We start from the raw sequence: 22007 nt of genomic DNA, 5'->3' as shown, positions 1-22007 counted from the left end.
GCGTTCTTCATAATGGCTATTCGTTAAAAACATGGTTCATCTTGCATACTTGTCAGAAATAATTATGAACCAGAAAACATGGGTTAATTAAACTGTATATGAACAGTAGACTATTGTTGTATTTTGACAGTCGCTGACGTTAATTTTGCACTTACATCCTGTAAAACATACGCGAAAACCGCCGAGGTGTATATGTGTGTCAAGTAAACCTATCGACATTTTACCACATTCATACTCCGATGGTATTGTTATCAAGATATCGTCGACAATTTAAATATTCATACGTCGTTATTATATAGGCAAGATAAAGTTTTGATCGGATCATTTCACTATAACATAGATACAATAAACAACAAGAAATAATTGCACGTACTTAGTTTTTAATGGCAAATTTCGTAAATTGGCGTTTGTGTTTAAGTCTATTAAGTTGTCCATTGTCGTAAAAAGAAGGAACTAGAGCTTGCTATGGACGTTTTTCCATGATGATGACATGATTTTTAACTTAAATTATTACATGCATTCGATTTTAAAGTCGTGGGTTAGGCTTTGTGTTGGCTGTTTTAAACACTTTGGCAAAAATAGTGCTTGACGTTTATTCAAAAAGATACAAGGTACATTATATATCATTTAAGTTTCGATTGATATTCCAGATATTTCGTATCTAATGAATTTTAAGCTAGGTATATATATTAATGGGTTACAGCAAGAATAAAACCAGGCTTACAGTTTATGTTTATTTGAAATGCCATAAAGATACAAAATTCATTATTTTACTATTTGACTATCTTGTCTCAAAATCCTGTGAATTAAGAAACAAACTGTAATTACTTTTGACAAATAATGCTTAGTTATTCCGTTATTCGATGTGTATGAGCACTTACAGTATTGTATATATCTTCAGGGTAAAATGAAGGAAATTGTAAACAAGATCTACGAATATATCTTCAATGATGACATCACTTCCGTTAAACGTTGTATCGAGGATGATGTCATGGCCTGGAACACCCGTGCCGAAAATGGAACTACACCTCTTATGACCGCAGCGACGTTGAATAGACTGGCGATAGTAAACTTTCTGCTGACATCGAAATGTGACGTCAACGTAACGGACTTTAACGGAAACACTGCACTTCATCTAGCAGTAGATGAAGGCAATTGTGATGCTGCCAAGCTTCTCATAGGAAGTGGTAAGAGGCATTAATTGTATTTAAATGCGATTCTAAAAAAATATGGAAGTGTTTTATTGATGTAGAAACTGCTATTTAATAGACTATGCATATCGTAAAGAACAAATTCGAATGTGTTTGTTTCTTTGATGTTGTTGTTGTTTTGTTACTTACATTGTGTATAACTGCAAATGGTATTTGGAAAAATATATTCTAAGTTGGAAAAAGAAGTTCAAGTAGGCAAGAGCTTCATTTGATACGATTCTCCAAAGTTGTTTGTTTGTCCCTTAAAGGACGAGTTATCGTGGATGCCGCCAACTTCAAAGGAGACACACCTCTGATGAGGGCGGCCTACTATGACTATTGTGAAGCAGCCAGGATACTGATCTCGCAAGGTATAAACATGAGGCAAAGTTGCAGAAATACATCAACTGTTTTTGTACATGACCTCGCTCAAATTCGAAGTTTTATTATACTACTGAAACGGGCTTGTTCACACTTTGATAAATTGACAAAATTGAAAAAAATTGTTTCGGATTTGCAAATTTTCATTGTAGTTATGATATTTGCTTTAAAAAAATACCAAATTGTTTCCATGCTCTAAAATTTCCATCAAATGCAACTTTTGACGCTTTGAAAACCTGAAAATTATAAAGCGTCTCAGACGCGAAATCAGTTATTTTTAGTCAGAAATTGTGAATGGGATCCCAACTAGTATACCAGAATGCAGCCTGCGCATGCGCGCTGCGCTTATCCGCTTTTGGTTTACAAACAATGCATCTCATTTCTGTGATCGAAAATATAAAAAAAGAGAAACAAAAGCCGGAGCCAGCGACATCGCTCGAATTTATTCAATCTTGGCGACAAGACTGAGTGTTTGCAGAACCATAGGAGTATCGTTGGAAGAGACGAAGACAGGGTAATGGCTTAAACACACGAATTGTTTGTAAGTCATATTTTAGAAGCTACGTTTAGTTTTTGGCAAGTGTTGCCTGTTTACAAAGGAATTTTAGCAAAAGTTTGGATAGGTATTTAGTTTTATTGTATGGATATTTTACTCTGCAACGAAACCAGATACGCACTGATAACATAATTTGTTCATTGCGCGTTTTAAAATAAGCCTTTATGCCCCTATGCCAAGATGTTCGTATCAATTTAATGAATTCGTTATAACTTATAAGGAACACTCCAACACGAGTCAAATGAAGCATGAAATTAATGATAAATGATGAATTATGAATTATTTATTTATTCGGTATATATTATATTATAAAATATACTGGTATGCAAATGTATATGTTATATTATGTAATCTATTATCATGATATAATTATATGATTATACAGTTTATTCCCTGATTTTAACATCAATTTTGTTTTTTCTTTAAATTGATATGTGATCAATTTTATAATCTAATACAAACCTTCTTTTTAAGGTATTTAGGAAGACGTGCCGGCCAAACTATTGCAAGTTTGACTGTTCAGCATAATGTTAGAACAACAAACTCTTCACCTATGCACGGTCATCAGCCCCCGCCAGGTCCTGGCCTGTCATTTGTGTCACAGGGAAGTACCACACCTGGTCATGTGTCAGGAATTGGAGAGATAACAGCTTACTTAGAGTATGCAAACAACCATGTCTTAGCATATTTTAATTGATAAAATAATATATTTATATTCAATAAGATTATATGTGCTTCCTAAAGTTCATTGGTAATATAATTGCTTTATCATTTTTTTACCAGAAACTTTTTATGTTATGAAAACCAGAGGATATCCGATAACTGGTTTGTTTTCTGAACCGTTCAGATAACTTGCATGGTGATTGGTCATGAAATTATTTCAATGCCATTCTCCTCCAATCTCTAGTTGTACAGTAATTGTCAGTTAGTGACTCAAGTATGATAACTTCATCATATAATAAGCTCATACTGGTGAATCAAGAAGCCAAGAAAAGTATTGGTAGGTTCATAAGTTTATACTGGTGAATCAAGTAGCCCAGAAAAGTATTGATAGGTTCATAAGTTAATACTGGTGAATCAAGTAGCCCAGAAAAGTATTGGTAGGTTCATAAGTTAATACTGGTGAATCAAGTAGCCCAGAAAAGTATTGGTAGGTTCATAAGTTAATACTGGTGAATCAAGTAGCCCAGAAATGTATTGGTAGGTTCATAAGTTAACTCTGGTGAATCAAGTAGCCCAAAAAAGTATTGGTATGTTACCTGATTGGCATGATATGAATAAAATAATGTTTAAAATAGCAAACAAATTTCATGATAAGTTTTAGTGTACATTTCAAAATTACAAATATGCTTATATGTTATTTCAGAGTAAATTGAAGGCAGCCAACAATTGGACGGTGGCGGTGGATCAAACATGGTGAATTAATTGTTTTGTTATTACAATAGAGGATCCAAAGTATTTGATCATAGGTCACTCTGAAACAGAAGAATTTGTGAAAACCTTGTCTGGCAAATAGCTAAATAAACACTGGGCTCAGCATTTTCCTGATTTTTTTGTCACAAGTAAAGACTATGAAAAGGAATTATTGACTCTTTTAGGTATAAGCTACCATAGTCAATATTGAGTGCGTGCTGCACACCACATTTGTTTATGTTCCATTAACAATGACATCAAAGCACAATGCTATATATAGATTATGTATTGTTTTCCATTGTTTATCAGTCTATAAACAACCATTTATTGTAATAGCCTTACATAAACTGTCATAAAGATGATAAAGTGCTGTTTATCCATAAATAAAAAATTGGTGGAATTCAGAAATAATTTGATCTGTCAAATGTTGAAAGTTGGAAACATTTATTCAAAATGTTATCAATTATAGTTTTGTTTCATGAATATAGAGTATTATGTTTTGTGTTCAGTATGTTATGGATTTTGTGGTTTTGTTTTAAAATGTTTTAATAAATAACATGAAGAAATAAGAAGCTAGTTTGTTCAATTTTGATTTATTATTACATGTATATTACACAGCAAAACATTACTGCAAGAATGTTAAGTGAACACCTTATTATAATACATGTTGAGTTTAACACTGAACAAAAGAATATGCATCAATTAAAAACGACTCATTATACATTATTATATGAAACTGTATCATGATTCAAAAGTTAAAGAGCATATAGACAGCTAAAACCTAAATAGGTGAGCCTTGCCCTGGGAAAATGGGGCTTAATGCATGTGCGTAAATTGTCGTACGAGATTAACATGTGCTGATCATACCAATCAGGCAGACAATTGCTGCTTTATTGTATTTTTTGTTGAAAGGGAGAGAGAAAATCCAGATAAGGCGGAAAGTGTTGCCCCTGATTAGCCTGTGCAGTCTGCACAGCCTAATCTTGGACAACCTTAAGTACATGCATTAAACCCCCTTTTCCAAGAGCGAGGCTCAAATATATATTAAATGATTGATTAAGTCTTCCACATAACATCTTTTAAGAAACTTAGAGTAAAACATGTTTATTTGATGACAGGCACGGCAAAATCAGTAGTAAATTCATAGTATTAATTTGTGTTACATTATAATACTTACATATTGTTGCTGATTATAAATGTGGAAAAAGTTTGAATATGCATTGCTAAAAATACATGTTAATTTTCTAAGAACTGCCCCTTTTATTTAAGGAATAGTGTATGTATGCCCCTGTAATATTTCTGACAAAAGAACAAGATAAATAAATAATGATTAATAAAACAGTAAACTTGGTTTTCATTTTGTATACAAAGGATATTTATGTTCTTATTATTTACACTATATTGAAAGAAATAAGATTACATCATTTAATAAAGAATGCATTACTGAAGCTTCAAATTTAAAACAACCGTTTATCCACTTAAATGTTGCAAGCATTCTTAAACAACAAGACTAAAAAAGCTGTTAACAATAATTTTATTAACTACTTCTTTTCAAAAAAAAAGGCAGGTACAGTTTTGTTGTCGTCCCGTTGAAGGTGTTCATGTATCCAAAGGATGTACTGTGATCAATCTGTGTCCTCCACATCTTCAGTGCCAACACGTTGTTCCGAAACGTTTCCTGGATAAGGAGGGTGAGAGGATCAGTCACCACTTAACCCTTTTTCTGAAAAATATGAACACATAAAAAACTCAAAACCCCTTGCTAAATCTATCTATCTATCTATCTATCTATCTATCTATCTATCTATCTATCTATCTATCTATCTATCTATCTATCTATCTATCTATCTATCTATCTATCTATCTATCTATCTATCTATCTATCTATCTATCTATCTATCTATCTATCTATCTATCTATCTATCTATCTATCTATCTATCTATCTATCTATCTATCTATCTATCTATCTATCTATCTATCTATCTATCTATATATATATATATATATATATATATATATATATATATATATATATATATATATATATATATTTTTTTTTATATATATATATATATTAGCTGTTATTGTCCAACTTTTAAGATGCAGGAACATAATGGCCACTTTTTCGACAGTAAAGGAGTTAAATTTTCTACACTTTTAATTTTAAGCTGAGACAATTACATGAGTAGTTTTACGTGTTCTATATTCATATTACAAGCAACAATATTTGATAAAGATAAAATGCATTACTAATTCGGTTAAACAGGCCCACGGACAAATAAAATATTTGATATAGATTAAATGCATTAATAATTCCGTTAAACAGTCCACAGAAAAATAACATATTTGAAATAGATAAAGTGCATTATTAATTCTGTTAAACAGGCCCACAGAAAAATAAACATGAAAAATGGGTCATATTCAACAACAGTAAACATACTGGTCTCTGGCTTGTAAAGTATTGTCAGGCCATGCCACAACAAAGCTCGTCTTCATCATGTTCTACCAAATGGACAATTCTTGCAAACACATCATCATGGTTAGCTTGAGGATGGTCCCAGCTGGGCCAGGACAGGCTGTCAGTGATAACTGTGGACTGTCTGGCAGCAATTTCCTTCAACAGCTCCTATGCTTCCGTATAAGTAAGGTGGTCTATGATATCCTTGAAAAGACATTTTGGATTTAACAATAAATGTTTTGAACATAAAGCTAAGAATTTGACACAAGATGTAGCTACATGTACATATAGAATTTTTTATTTTTCATGACACCATTTTTTAACATTCCTGTCAGATTTTTTTGTAAAATTTCAATATTCACCTAGTGTAGTGTAGGATCATTTTTTAAATTCTTTGCTCATGTAGCAACACAGTTTTACATACAAAGACTTTGTTTTATATATCAACAATTAGTGCGTTGAACTGTTTTTTTTTTCTGTTTCCATTCAAGAATATTGTGAAATGACATAAAAAATGTTTAATGAAATCTCAACTTGCCTGAATATCTGAAAACATTATCTACAAATTATTTCAATATTCTCAAATGAAATCAACAGAAAAAAAATGCAGCTAAATAAGTATACATTTTCTGTTTCTTGTACCAAAGTGACAAATTCCAGAGATCCCTTCTTCATAAACTTCTTGGTTTAATTATGGTTGTATCCTATTGAAAAAGTAAATACACAATTTAAACCACTTTTTAAAACTATTTATGGTCTCTATTAAAAAAGTGAGTTGTAAATATGTGGTATTATTATCTAATAAGTTTTCTTCAAAATTCAGGAAATCAAATCTTGAGGATATTCAAAACAATTGAAAAAAGAGGAATATCCAGAATATTCTTGGCTTTTACAAATATAATGATACATGCATTTCAGATGACCTGTATTTGATTTATTCAAAATACAATGTACTGTTGAAATACACATTTATCAAAATATATACGTGCTTTGCTAAATTAACAAAGAATATAAAGATAAAATACTTTAAATAAAGAAACAATAAGATGCACGAAAATAAATTGGGGCGAGATGTCTCTGGGTTGGAGCGAGTGACCATATCTTTGTTGCGAGTTTGTTTTGGGGCAAGTTGGTATTTGGGCGAGTTGTCTGGCGCCAGATACATGCATTTGATGCCATGAATTACTAAACTGTGTTACTATTTTCAAAAATATTTTGGTTATTCAATTTATTTATAAAATAGCTGTGCAGAAGAAACTGATATAAATACATTAACCCTTTGCATGCTGGGAAATGTGTCATCTGCTAAATGTCATCCGCTGAATTTCCAAAATTAGCCATTTCTTCGATTTTTTTCAAAGAATACTATCAGAATAGCAAACAGTTTGGATCCTGATGAGACGCCACGTTCTGTGGCGTCTCATCTGGAACCAAACTGTTTGCACAGGCCTTCAAAATTTGGTTCCAGCACTTAAAGGGTTAACTATGAGTTTTGGGTTTAAATTAATAAACTACCAGTACCATTCAAATGCATTTTAGTTAATAATAAATGTAATTGTCATATAACACACAATAATGAATATGTCAATAAATGCACAGCATCTTGAATTGCCTGCCAACAAATAATGTTGTCACTGTCAGTTATGAGGAAAGAAAAAGATACTGTACTGTTTAAATGATCTCAGTACTCCAAGGCTAATGATAAATTTAATTTATTTGCGCGAATACTAAAGTTAATTCTGTATTCAACTTGGCTTTTAATTTTAGTCTCTGTAACTCGAGTGTAAACGAGATAATCAGTATTTACGCGTTCTGTGATGTATATGCATATACTTATGTAACGAAAACGAATCATTTGATCAGTTATACTATTTTAATCTACTTTTATAAAAAGAAAATCATACGCACTATTGAGTTTTACAATAAAAAACATATTTTACCTTCTTCTTCCGTGTTTGACAATACAGATTCCGCCATATTTGTTGTTGTTGTTGTTGTCACAATGCGTGTTTATATTTAAATTTACATTTAAAATCTATATTTAGTCGGGGAAAAACCCGATCCGAGGGTCAGTGATTCGAGCCTTGGTGCGGCTTACTTTTTTCTTTCTTATTTTAACTTTATTTTTGTTTTATACTGGAGCACGTTATTTGCGATGTTTAAATTTAGGAATTTAAAGCATTAAATGAAAAACTTCAAAAAATGCAATTTAAGTGTGAACAAGCCCCTTTAAAGTGTAGTGAAAGTTGTTATTAAATTTTCATTAAGTGAATAGTTGAATAGTTTTCAAATCGGCCGATTTTTAAAATTTGACCGTTCGATGACATCAGCAGTTTAAGGTTTGAATTATTAGGTTTCATGAGTGCGCAATAATTTAGACCAATACACATAGCTCTTTGCATTTTGTAAATATATTAACGAAACAATCTTAAAAACATGGCTGAAATTCAACAACACACTAAAATTACAAACTCTATACCATCTTATTATGTTAAACCTGTGACATTTAACATTCACACTTACTTATTTTATTTGATCAATGATGCATTATTAATCAGAATACCTCTTCAAATCACTATCAGTATCGGTTAAATTACATTGTGAGAGCATAGGGCGACAACTCTCCTGATAAAGTGCGTTAACGTCTTGTTTAAAAGTGTTGCTTACACCATTTAATTTAAGTTTTTAAGTTTCATAAGAAACGATTGTCATGATAATTCAATTCAATTATTAAAAACAATAAATAAAAGTCAAGTATCCGTCTACTCTTGCTAAACTTTTAAGCTGAAAAGATCGACCGCCTAAAATCCAAAATGAGCTTTCTACGCAGAATATTAATGAAAACCAAGATCACTGAAGTAAAGAAACCTGATTCCAATAACGTATCATTCACAAATGTAAGTGTTTGCTTTGTTCTTTAGGCCAAGCTGATTTGAATATACGTAACAAATCTGAGCAGACAGCATTGCTGATAGCTCTTCAAGAAGGAAGCCGCATGACGTCAGAGCTGATTATCAAAAGCGGAAGTGACGTCACGATATGCGACAATCTTGGCAGAACTCCATTTTATATGGCCATTCATAGTCCGTGTATGAAGAGTTTGGACTGTGCAAGGACTTTAGTCGAAACAGGTACATACGTTAGTTGTTTTTTTAAGTAGTTGGCTACTTCGCCTGAAATTGTTGTTCTGCTTCCTTGAATTTAGGCTTCCAGTTTTCTTTCAAGGATTTAAAGTGAAAATATCTCATGAGATCATCAGAGTTGATGGATTTAGTTTTATGATTCGCATCTGACTGTTTATATTCATGTTACTGGTTAAATTAAATATCTTTTTTCTTGTTTAAGAAATAATAAACACTTGCTTAAGTCTCCAGCCTTTAAGTCTAACTAATTGTTCTTAGATTAAGCCTTAGTTCTGCGTCCATAAATACCAATGATTGATACAATTTGTTAATCGTTTACATTTATCGCTTGTTGTACACATGTTGCGATATGAAACACATTGTTATATTTGCAATGTTCAATGTACATTCCAGGGTACGATTTAAGCGTGGACAAGATGTGGATAATCAATGACGAAAAACACAACCTGTTCTATCAAGACGACAACCTCTACACACACATAAGAGGAATCCTACGTAAACCATCCTCAGGTGGAAATAACAACAAACCAAGCGCCATTACCATACCAACGACGTCAACATCTAGTTCCTGTGACAATAATCACATATCAGAATCTATACTGTCGCCAAATGCTAGGACCTCAATGTCTCCCCCGTATTCCATGTCTCCAACACTGAAAGAGAAAATTATGTCTCCCGAAACTCTCAATTTCATACCTATACCTTTCAGTAAACTTGTATCAGAGACCGGAAAATCGCCAAACGCATCATCAATATCTCCGGTATCTAGTCGAAGAAATCTTTTCAAAGAGTCAAAATCTGTGCTTTCTTGTAAAAGGCCTGAACTTGCGTCATCGTTTTCTTCCGATTCTGATGACGTAGGAGATGAGGCATTGCAAAAAAATCTTAAGTTAAATAACTTACCAACCTATCTTTGTGAACACAATTTTTGTACAGAATCCCTTAAAGACAAGAATATGCAAAAGGTAAACGGCGCGTGGTCTCCCGGTCCGAGACCGAAATTCGTGAAATCAGCGAGCGATCGAGTCCAGTCTGCACCTTGCAGTCCATTGTTAGGCATCAAGCGGCAGATGGGCGCACAGTCGGGAAAGTCCGATTCCCTTGAGAGTATGAACTCTCGAAAGACGTCACTTCCGTCCCGCTCGGTGGTTAAGTTCTGCACGGAGATACACGTACACGGAGCGATGTAAGGCGACCTTTGTGTTACATTTAATTGAATTGTGTAGCATGTATATCTGTGCCAATAATACGTGCTTATACGTGCTTATTAAGAATGTATCGGTCGGTAAGTGTCAATAAACGATATAGATAGCTTATCAGCGGTTATTTCACGTCATTATGTAAACATTTAAAAATCTTGAAAGACGAAGTCAATTTTGTTTTACTGATTAGTTGATCACTTGCATGACCGTCCGTCCAACTCCATAGTCGGAACCCAAAAGTGGAATTGTTATTGATACACCGAGGCTATGGATGTTAAGCATGACGACGAGCTTTGACAATTACCCAAATCTTACAGTTTCATCATGGTCAGTATGAGAATAAATGTGTATATGGCGAACTGCAGCTTTCACTATGAATGTCACAACATATTGATCATCATAGCTCATCTGAAAGAACCCGTAAATACAATGTGCGTATTGGATAAATATTACCGTTACCATCTGGTGTAATTGAAAGTGTAATATTTACATATTAAGTCTCAAACTGTATACACGTTAATCGAAATAAATACTCGAGATCATTAAATAAAGCTTTGATGTTTTTTTTAAACGGAAGTATGTATTACAATTTATTGTTTAGTCAATATTGCACATTTTTGCAAAGATACACATGCCATATTTATAATTAAAAAAATGCAGCAGTTGTTTAAGTTGGGGTTCTGATGTTTGATGCGCCTTATTCTAAGGCGAGGATGTCGTTGGCAAGTCGTTGTTGCTGAGGGAGTAGTTGTTGTTGAATAATTGGTTGATGTGGTTGTTAAAGGCTAACTTTTTGTTGAATAAATTGTTTAAGTTGAAAGCTTCATTGTAGAGGTGGATGTTGGATTTGTTGTAGATGAAGATGCAATTATCGAGGATGCTGAAGTAGGAACTTGGCACGATAGAAATGATACTTAATAAGCAGACCGCAACGTTGGCTTTAATTGAGTAGAGTATTAATATGATAGTTTTATGTTACATTCTTTATTCGAATAGTTCATAAGCTTATGGTATTCTGAATCACAAATCAAAGTCGAATAACAATTGACAGAAAAATGGATGATTCTGAGACATTTTTCCAAACCTTAAATATGGTTTCTCTTTTTGTTCTGAACCATTCATTTACACATTGTCCACGTATAAACACATTAGTGTTCAATCTATAATTATTTGGTATAACTCAACCTTAAATTGTAATTATAGTAATTAAGGTTTAATAAGTGGAATTAAGAAAATAACCAACATCCAGAGGTCGTTTCGCACCGTGGTGATTCCTTCAAATCCGTATACGACCGTTCTCAATGGTGCTTTGTTATATCCAAGGGGTCGCTACTTATCCGTCGTGAATAAGCCCTTACATATGTACTTTCATATTTAACCGTGTGATATCCGTATAACTCATCTTTATAGATTCGTAAACATTCAATTTCATACCGTTTTGCATCCGCATCGGTACGTTTCCGTATCAAATTTATAGGCTTGTCGAAGTGAAATGCTATTATTATACTCATTCTTTAAGAAATTAAATAAGCTTTTCCGAATTGACCTAAACCCCTATTGTGATTTTTCAGAGCAACAGATTAGGCAAATGCACTTTTTTAAATGTAACCCTTTTCAGGACAAGCATGTATTTGTGTATTCAATAGTGAAACATATTTACCATTGCAGTTCATTTAAATTTGGTGACTCACCATGTTAACAGGTGTATTAAAACCCATGTATGTCAGCGTGTGTCAAAATGGAAATAAAACACTTTATCAAACGTGATTTAAGTCTTTAGTCGAATATATTATACAGTGTTGTTCAGAATATAGAGCGTAAGTTTACGTCAAAGCTTCTTCTTACGTAGCATAATTATGATGGTAATACACACTTGTTGTGGAAGGTTCAAACTTTGATTTACAAATAATGAGGACGCCTGCATAACCATGATCTGGTATAATGATAAAAATGATGTCGGTGTATGCTTAATACATGTGAGAAAGGTGTTGTCGCAGACTAGCCTTTGCAGTCCGCAAGGAAGACACTTTCCGCCTATGCCTGATTTTCTGTTAGAAAAGGTTTCTTTACACTGCAATTCATACGAAAGGCAGACTGCAAAGGCTTTACCGACCTGGATTCAGAACTGTTTTCACAAAACGCGACTCGAGTAAATAAACCATTATACCGTGGCATGTCTACATAAGGTTGAGTATTTATAATTTGAGTACATGTTGTTGTTTTTGTTTCAATACTTTGTATTAGCAACGTATTTCGCGGTCACACGGAATAACTTGTCCAAAATAAAAGATTGCTGCGTGCCGGATTTGAATATCTGCCATTCACTTCAGGATTGCTTAATATTGAAGTTCACTGTTTAAATAAACACTAGTGTTTATATTGTAAACATTTGTGTTGTAACCCTTGTTTCCATCTGGTTAATGGTTATTATGGCGAAAATGGATATTTTAAATTTAAATCACATCCGGGTTTTGTTTTGTTTTATGTTTTGCTTTTTTGATTTTTAAGTCAGATTTGGAAGTGTTTTTTGTCTAGATATCAATTAATTTTTAAGAATCGTTGGGCAATAAAATAATTACGATTATATTAATCAGAATTGCTTGACACATGTTCATGACTATAAATGTAGAAAATGAATATGAACAAAGCCCTATGGCATCAGAAAATTTTCGAAACGTGTAAACAATAAATATGAACATATTCGTATAACAAAGAAGTTTATGTCTATTTGTGGTAACAAAGATGGGAACATCTCCAAAAAGGGAACATGTAGTGAAATTTTGATAAATGTAAACAATTAATGTGAACATGGCCGTACAACATCGAGTTTCATGTCCATGCGTGTAAACACTACATGTGAACATATAAACAGCATATTGGTAATAATGAATTTTATGTTATAAAGTGTTCATATTTGTTTTACCTTCATGTTGTTTTCTTCTGACGAAAGTCATTTTAACTAATGAAAGCATAATAGTTTGACTAAGGTGGAATTGAGTAAAATCGTCCCAACACAATTGATTCGTAAAATCTCAAATAAACCTCACTCAGTAGCTCAACGAACACGGAATCTGTACTTTAAGTGTACAAGAACAATTGTTAACGTTTTGTTGTGTGTTGGTACGTTCATTGTGTTAAATTAATCTGTATTTTGTGAAATTTGTATTTTTGACTCTTTGAGCCTAAATCATATATCAAGTTGGGATAAAATGTAAGGTAGCTAAATTAGCGCAAATAAAAAATGAAATGTAACTTCATTCGTCTATGCCATCTACATGTAACAATCAACATTACATTTAAATATGCAATAGATGTTTGTACGTTAAATAACATTGAAATGTTCGATGCAATAATTAACCTTGAATAATAGTAACATTCCGTTTAAAAATATAATCTTCATTACAAATCAACACATTTTAAATGTCGATTTATACAAAGTAGAGCTATTTATGATTTTTGTTAATTGGGTATTATTTATCATCTTGTAAATGATGTTTTGTCGCTATAAATTAAAACCAAAACCAAAGACACAAGCGATTTCACAAAGAAATCAGTTATGCAATTTCTAGTTTATGATACAAGCTTTCACATCTAGTGCAAACCACACACTGTTGAATTTCAACAACACGCACATTAAGCAAACATACTGCAATTAATCATGATAAATTTACAATTTAAATAAAAATAATTGTATCGGCGGAAAAAAACAACATGTATCATCTTTAATATTAAATATGTCATTTACATAAAACCTTTAAGTGCAAATGCTAAACGCTATTTTATATGCTTTTACAAAGAAGAGTTGTTGTACTGAATGCAAACGTGGAGTAATATTATGGCCTAAGTGCTTTTTACCACCTTATATGAATATAAGCGACAAGGATACATTTTATGTTCTGCTCTGTTCTGTTTCATCTGTGTATAATTGTATAATTAAGATACTGATGTACGTAAGCTTTATTGCTATTATAATAAATTATAAGATTGCATCATCATCATCATCATAATCATCATCATCATCATCGACATCATCATCATCATCATCATCATCATCATCATCATCATCATCATCATCATCATCATCATCATAATCATCTTCGTCATCATCATCATCATCATCATCACCATCATCATCACCATCACAACCATTATGATTGTAATATTCAGCAGCAGTAGTAGCATTTGTAGCAGCAACATAATCAGCAGCTGCAGCATCATCAATATCACCATATCATTATTATTTGTATTTTTTGTATTTTCTATCATTATTAATATATAAATATATATTTATTTATTTATTTATTTATATATATATATATAGAGAGAGAGAGACTAGCCATGGATATCATACACCAAACCTTACATTGACTGATACAACTATCATTTGATTCAAAGCAGCTAAAATTACAGTTAATTTCATAGAATTGTTGTACTGAAGACCTCGCAGTGTAATTGCATTTTCTGACAACTTGTATATGGGATTTGCAACTTTGTTTACAACTGATATACTATGACTTAATTAGAATTTTGTCCTTTAGTTCGATTCAAAGAAATATATACTGAAAACAAACTGGTGTTTATCATCGGACACTGACTCATACCAGAAAACTGTTAACATTGACACTCTATTTCTTAAACACAAATCATTTGCTTTGACCGTCATATCGCAAGTAGAAACAATTTCGAGTAAACTAGTCGTCCCATGCTGCAAGCGCTGTCCATGTGTATGTCGTAATTGTAGTTGCAAACATTAGTAAACTCATAGGTTATTAACTAGTTCAGCACGGTTTCCATTTACCTCATTGCAAGGACGTATTTTTCGAGAACAGCACCTACTGAAGATGTCTGCACAGAACTTGCGAAAGCGGGTATCGCAGAGACCGTATATGGCATAATTTAATTGCGCAGTTCATAAAATAGAAGCGCGAGAAAAATATGTACACGGCTCGTCGATCGTCGCTTAACCCTTCAACGAATTCGCCTTTCATAGCACGAGTTGCGATTAGGATCACACGCGGGAGATAACTCACAATAAAGGTAAAGGAGACAATAAACAGAATCACAGTAGTTTTTCTCGCACTTGCATCCTTACGACACTGAACTGTTTTTGGTAAATCTGTAGGGTCGATTAACAATCCACACGAAGCCATTTGATTTTGACTATCTATGGACGACACTCTCTTTTGTGAGGTCCCAATTGTATTGTCAGGTTTAAATTCTGCTTTGATATGATTTGTTTCGTTAGAAATCTTGTTAACCTGTGTATCATCGCTACTCTCTCTAACAACTGAAAGCTTATCAGCTGTATTTTTGTTAGACACATTTTCATCGAAAGGGTTTTCATTTTTATAACTTGCATAAGAAAACTCCCCATTATTGACCAACGAAAAATCAGCGCAATTTACTGCTCTAGGTCTACAGATACTATCCTCCATTAAAATATCGTTGCTTTTACGAACAACGACGTCCACGTGAGTTGTTTGTTCATGGATCCTGGCACTATTCTTCACACCAGTCGCTGGCATGATATGATTAGACATACCGCTCGCGGACATAAGTCCAACCAGTTTCGATTGTTTCCTTATCTTGAAGCCGATTAGACAATACAAAACAGACATTGTCACAATTCCAATAAGGAACAAACCACTCAACATTGCTGTGTTGTAAACTTTTAATAAAGAGGTATCCATTTTATCGGCGATTAAACATTCGGATTGTAACACCGCATCTTCTGAAATTTCCTGCTTTATCTCATACGTTGTATTTCCGTACAAAAAAACGCTGGAAGCGCCACTAAGATTCCAAATACCACCGACAATGTACAGAACACTTTCGCCATACGGTACGTTATTTGATTTTGGAACGGTCTACAAACTTTAAGGAATCGGTCCACAGCGATAAATACCAAAATTAAAGAAGTCGTGCACGTGCCGAGCGCGTTGATAAACCTCGACCCTTTGCACATCCACAAGTTCTGAATCATGAACTGCTGAATAAGCAACGTGATCTCGTACGGTTTTAGTTCCGAAAACGTACAAGACAAAGATGTTCCCCACTAGTCCAGTACCGATGATCAGACTAAGGAAAATCACCGTCGGAAGCAGTCGTTGCTGCTCTGAAGATTTAATATCTTCAAACCGATCTGCTGAAGTCATTGGTGGCAGTGTTTCATTGCTAGAGCTGCCCATGTTTATTCCTCGACAGGTCGTTAACGCTGCAACGCAAATGTTAATAATTAAAGTTAGTATAATGACATATATATATATATATATATATATATATATATATATATATATATATATATATATATATATATATATATATATATATATATATATATATATATTCACATAAACACACACACACACACGTGTGACGTATTCATCCGCATGCTGCATTACAGTCTGAAATGTTATCGATAAGTGTCCGAGATTCTAATGCTGGAACACATCATTATTTGACTGTAAATAACTCCCTCAATATTAAGTATGCAGACTGACCCGACAACATGTGCAGTTCAGCCTATTAAAAAACTGCATACAGACAATCATGAAATTAACATCTTTTAGGCTCCACAGATCTCGCGGCAAAAAGTAAAACAGTCATATGTTATTATTCATGAAAGGGGCATACTTCGCTATACTCACTGCGCCAATATTACTTGACACAATCCAGCCTACAGATATGATGCAAATTAAGTGTCATCAATATCGGACCATAAGTGTCCGAGATAAACTGTGGACAACGGTTTATTATTTTAAGGGGCAGTTACTCCCTATATTCTCACTGGAGCGGAAAAGACCTGACAATAAGGCACGTACATCCGAAATAAATACTGCATAATTTTACAGTCTCTCTAACTTAAAGTGCGCTAATATCACGGTAACGAATCATCATTACAATATGACATTTGAATACTGAAACGACAAAAACGACCTTAAAATTCGATGCACATATCCACTTAAAAGGGATGCTGCATATGACGTTTTCTAAAATATGAATCATAAGTGTATGCGATCTCGAGCGGAAATCAAAACATTGGCGTACATAAAGAAGGAAGGATTAAAGGACGGACATAAATACAAATATTATAGAATATTTTTTTTTAAATACACACGAAAATCTGTTTCTTAAAAATGATTGCTCAAACGGACGGACAAAAAGACGACTATATGCTAATCTTAAAGAGAGTTTTACAATTTTAAAATTAAACATTTCGGGTTAATCTTTAGAAAATGACAGTTTTAAAACAACATTTATTTAATAAGAAGAGGGCACTACTAAGCACTCAATATTTGAATACACTTGACCTATGAAGTCGGGCATCAAGATATCGTAAATTTGTAATGACTAATGTAACTACAACTCATTTAACTAAGTATAAAAGTACACAGAATTAGGATATTGTACCTAATATCATTGCTTTGAAGTGTTATTTGTGTCAGAACTTTCAGAGTTAGATCTTGAAGAGAAAACAAGCGAAGTTAGTGATCATGAACACTGTTTTATAGAAATTGCGGAAGTATGTTGACACGTGATATTATCATTCTCTAATGATTCTAGTTTAACCCTTTTTAAATATAAATATATATGATTTTAAACGCTTCTATTTCGGTAGATTTTTGTTTTCAATACACTCGTTTAAGCATTAATTTCTCTGACAAATCGGGACTTAAATTCGTAACATTACCAAAACCAACAAATATCCTCTATATTTCTTTTTTAAAATTTATGATATACTAAACTAACCATACTTAAAATAAATTGAAAATAAATAGTACGAACAAGTTTGATTTATCTTTCAATTATATCATTCAAATCATTCTAACAATCAGACGTATTCAGATTCTTAAACGTGCAAATTACGACAAGCATAAACAAACGTTTCAAACGATAAAAACAATTACAATTGTGAATGTGCAATGAGAACGACAGAGAAGAAATATATATTAATCAAAACAATAATTAAATCAATGTAAACACAGTTTTTATATTAAGGAATATTAATGTCAAACATTACATTATATCGTTACGCTAGTGTTGCCTTTTGACAGTTGTTTTATTTCCGATAATCTTCCAGCACAAATAAAAAATATGATATGTATTTTTACCAACATACTGTTTCAAAATTAAACGACTTATACATGCGACTGTATTATTCCTTCCTACTCACCTAAAAAATCCAATTCTATTTACCACATTTAGGGTCAGTATTGCATCAACAAATTTGATGGAGTGGCATATGTCAGTATTTATAATGTTACTAAATCGCTTAATTATAGCTGAAGAGAAGACGATGGTTTTGTCGTTTTTTTTTTAGGAAACACCACTTCAATTATGATGACTATGTTCATATTTTCTAATCTTGACCGATGGATACGTTCCTCCGATTACACTTCGATTGTATTTAATCTTTGTTGAAAAACAAACTCTACACGAACTTATCGGTGCCATTGTCGAATCCAAAACCTTATTTTTATATCAAACTTTTAATGGTAATCGAAACATCGAACACCAATTAAATATTTGTTTCGTTTTTTTGTTGCAGTTTCTTATGGCCTCAACTGTTCCATCCGATGTTAATAAATACGACGGGTTATCTTTTGAGATTTTCAATCCCTAACAATAACCAATTAACATAATAAAGGTATTTCATTGTTTCTTTAACAAATATGTGATTTTAATAAAGTTTCTTTTTCTGATTTCAGGTTCAGTGGTTGTGGAAAGAACAGGGACAGGATCTTGCTTGAACTGGGACTCCCCCTTAAAGTGACTCGATAGGAAGCACCCTAGTCACTGCCATTGCCTATGAATAGGCTAGTTGCCCTGGAGATTGGAACCTCTGACCCACACGAGTTATTGATCCAGAGCAGTTCTTAAGGCGAGCCTTTATGGTACATTTCATAAGTGACAGCTGCCTTAAAAAGCAGATGAAAAATGAATTTTGTTTTTAATAGCTTCAAACATGTATTGAGACATTTATGTATCAAGACTAATGGAAATAGTTAATGAAGTTGCCAGAAAGAATTGTAAGCAATTCTGCTGTTAATGAAAAAAAACTTATAGTGTAAGCAAACACACCTTTCCATTTGGAGAGGAAATCCACGTTCAAATCCTGTTGGGGATCCCATATAAACAGCAACTCACATAATTTACATATAAATTATACAAAGAATATTTTGTGTTGTCATAGTGTATGATATTCAATATTCATATTAAAAAGATATTAAGTAGTTGATGATTTTCTCAATCACACACACATACATACGCAGTCTTTATAGATATTTTTATTTTATGTGATTTATAATTAGTATAAGGACACCATCATTAGCTCTGCACTACATTATATGAAAAAACATCAAAGGCCCATAACTCTGTCCTGGCAATTATTTATAATTATTACCCTTTTTATTTCCCCTACAACTATAGTGGGGGACATATTGTTTTTGCCCTGTCTGTTGGACTGTTGGTCTGTTTGCGACAACTTTACCATTCTGCAATTACTTTTGCTATATTGAAGATAGCAACTTCATATTTGGCAAGCATGTGTATCTCATGGAGTTGCACATTTTGAGTGGTAAAAAGTCAAGGTCAAGGTCATCCTTCAAGGTCAAAGGTCAAAAATATGTGTCAAAATCGCTCATTTGATCGTACACTTTTGCAATATTGAAGATAGCAACTTGATATTTGGCATGCATTTGTATCTTATAGAGCTGCACATGTTGAGTGGTGAAAGGTCGAGGTAAAGGTCATCCTTCAAGGTCAAAGGTCAAATATATAGGTACATAATGTTTCACAAACACATTGCTTGTTTACTTTAAAAAGAAAACGGTTTGTTTGCAACAAGTGTGCATCTTTGTTTCTTCTACTGAATCCGACATTCATATTTTCAGTGTCATAATAAATGGCAAATACTAAAATAAATGTGATTTTCATGAAGTATTTTTGACAGATTTCAGGTGCAGTGCTCGTGTAAAGTGCAGGGAGTGGACCTTGCTGGAACCGAGTCACTGCAAGCGCCCATGAAAAAGCAAGACGCCCTGGAGATGGGAACCACTGACTCTCATGAGTTCCCCATCTAGAGCAGCACTTAAGGCGACCTCATTGAGGCCAACTTTCTGGAATACATCAGTGTGCATAGCTTATACGTCAAGTTTAAGACTTATAATTCAGCTCATTGACAGTGATGAAACATTTAAACAAACCCGTATTATGAGTAAAATATCAAAACAAAATATGTTGTTGCCTTATGCCAGTGTGATGGCACACTGGTCGCTTTAATAAATGCTACACTTAAGTGCTTCTTTTCAAGGATGTGGCTTTGTTGACTGCATTTATAAATATACAATATAAAATGACCTGCACAACTAGGAAATTATGTAAATTGAATATCTTGTAACTACTGCTGGCCTGATTAAACAACACAATATGAAGCTTCATAACTAAATGCGTGCATAAAAAGTATGTACCGTTTCTGATCAGTAACTTCTTTGAGTAGTTTATGTTCGACGACTGTTGAGTTTAGTTGCTTTTTTGACCAAGTTAGTTTTTTTAGCAAATACAGTGTACTTTTCTAATCATTTTGCTTAGAAATAAGTTACTGTTTAAAATGCATCAAATATATTAGATGAACTTTGTCTAATGGCTTGCTTTTAATTAAAATCCGTTGTCATAAGTATAATTTCCTGGGCTGGTTTTCAAAAGTTCATATGTATTGCGCAAAATGTTTGTTCTCTCGAATTCAAGTGATTCTACAGTAACTAAATAAATATTTAATAAAACAAGTTCATGTTGAATATTAATTGATGTTTTGGCTATTCGGTCTTTTTTACACTTATACACTATTTCTATACAATTACTTATAGTATTGAATTACAAATTGATATTATTTTGAATTTGACAATTATTGCATTCTACTGATTAATGTACACAATCATATAATTTACTTGTATCTAAAAATCAAGAATAAATACATATATATATGTATAACTCTTGTACAGTTGGTTGCTCATTCGACGATGCAGCCTATGAAGTTTATAAATGAAGGACACTCGCTGCATGCCAGATGTTTCCAAATCTTTTATATTAAATTGATTGCATATCTTAAATAGAATTAACGGGTACTTCAAATAAAGAAACGTTTAAAAAAATAAAATAGATATCGTTAGAAATTAATAATCATAAGCTCCGTTTTGCGATAGACGTCTGCAATCGATCTTGAATTTTACACTAATTATAACCGTGCACGTAAATGAAAACTATACGCAAGTACAGTGTCTTTGCCGATATTTGAATTATTCTTTATATATTTGATTCATTACGATTCACTACTGAAAATGTTGTTCTATGCACTCGAAGTGCCTCATTAACAATTCTTTCCGATTAGGAAATTAAATATTTCGTTTATAAAATCGTATCCTATGTCGCAATCATCGGCGTGTTGTGTTGGCGTCCTTAAAAGCCGCTTATACGCCAATAAGATGGCAGAAAGCAGCCACCAAACCACATTCATAAGGATATATTAAGCTTCTGTTAGAAGCTCGCTTATCAAAATTGCATATGCATATGTATATTTCCATGTTTTAACTTAAGATATTTTTAAATAGACACGTAGACCTGTCATACGCTGTCATTAATGACATGTCACACTGTCCTCAGTTGTT

At 33.0% G+C, this 22007-nt stretch overlaps 3 protein-coding genes across 5 annotated transcripts in view; 2 read left to right on the top strand and 1 right to left on the bottom strand.

The window, feature by feature from the left end:
* Positions 1-22007, bottom strand: part of LOC127847032 (uncharacterized) — a 149864-nt gene that overhangs the window by 74543 nt on the left and 53314 nt on the right. The gene's annotated exons all lie outside the window — the stretch shown is intronic.
* LOC127848959 (ankycorbin-like) lies at positions 357-20426 on the top strand. The gene is made up of 7 exons (XM_052381685.1): positions 357-611; positions 902-1187; positions 1460-1561; positions 8921-9130; positions 9536-10249; positions 11159-11229; positions 20304-20426. Exons 2-7 carry the CDS (start codon positions 908-910, stop codon positions 20424-20426), a joined length of 1500 nt encoding a protein of 499 aa, XP_052237645.1. The 5' UTR covers positions 357-611; positions 902-907.
* Positions 1844-4112, top strand: LOC127847034 (uncharacterized). 3 transcript variants are annotated; one of them, XR_008033792.1, is made up of 3 exons: positions 1844-2108; positions 2610-2787; positions 3494-4112. XR_008033792.1 is itself a non-coding variant. In XM_052378556.1 (3 exons), exons 1-3 carry the CDS (start codon positions 1904-1906, stop codon positions 3501-3503), a joined length of 378 nt encoding a protein of 125 aa, XP_052234516.1. In that variant the 5' UTR covers positions 1844-1903; the 3' UTR covers positions 3504-4112. The 3 variants fall into 3 exon arrangements, 1 of the variants encoding a protein (XP_052234516.1); XR_008033791.1 differs by having other exon boundaries at positions 2602-2787; XM_052378556.1 differs by having other exon boundaries at positions 1844-2085; positions 2602-2787.

The sequence above is a fragment of the Dreissena polymorpha genome, chromosome 10 (genome assembly GCF_020536995.1).
Source record: "Dreissena polymorpha isolate Duluth1 chromosome 10, UMN_Dpol_1.0, whole genome shotgun sequence".
Classification (NCBI taxonomy): Eukaryota; Metazoa; Mollusca; class Bivalvia; order Myida; family Dreissenidae; genus Dreissena; species Dreissena polymorpha.
The sequence above is the reverse complement of the archived record's forward strand: the minus strand, read 5'-3'. Positions and strand labels throughout refer to the sequence as shown.

Excerpts from the sequence above, each read along its gene's own strand:
- LOC127848959 (XM_052381685.1), top strand. The coding sequence starts at position 908 with ATGAAGGAAATTGTAAACAAGATCTACGAATATATCTTCAATGATGAC. Across the intron at positions 1,188-1,459 it reads CAAGCTTCTCATAGGAAGTG|GACGAGTTATCGTGGATGCC; the intron begins GTAAGAGGCATT and ends TGTCCCTTAAAG. Across the intron at positions 9,131-9,535 it reads AAGGACTTTAGTCGAAACAG|GGTACGATTTAAGCGTGGAC; the intron begins GTACATACGTTA and ends TGTACATTCCAG.
- LOC127847034 (XM_052378556.1), top strand. The coding sequence starts at position 1,904 with ATGCGCGCTGCGCTTATCCGCTTTTGGTTTACAAACAATGCATCTCAT. Across the intron at positions 2,086-2,601 it reads TTGGAAGAGACGAAGACAGG|GTATTTAGGAAGACGTGCCG; the intron begins GTAATGGCTTAA and ends CTTCTTTTTAAG.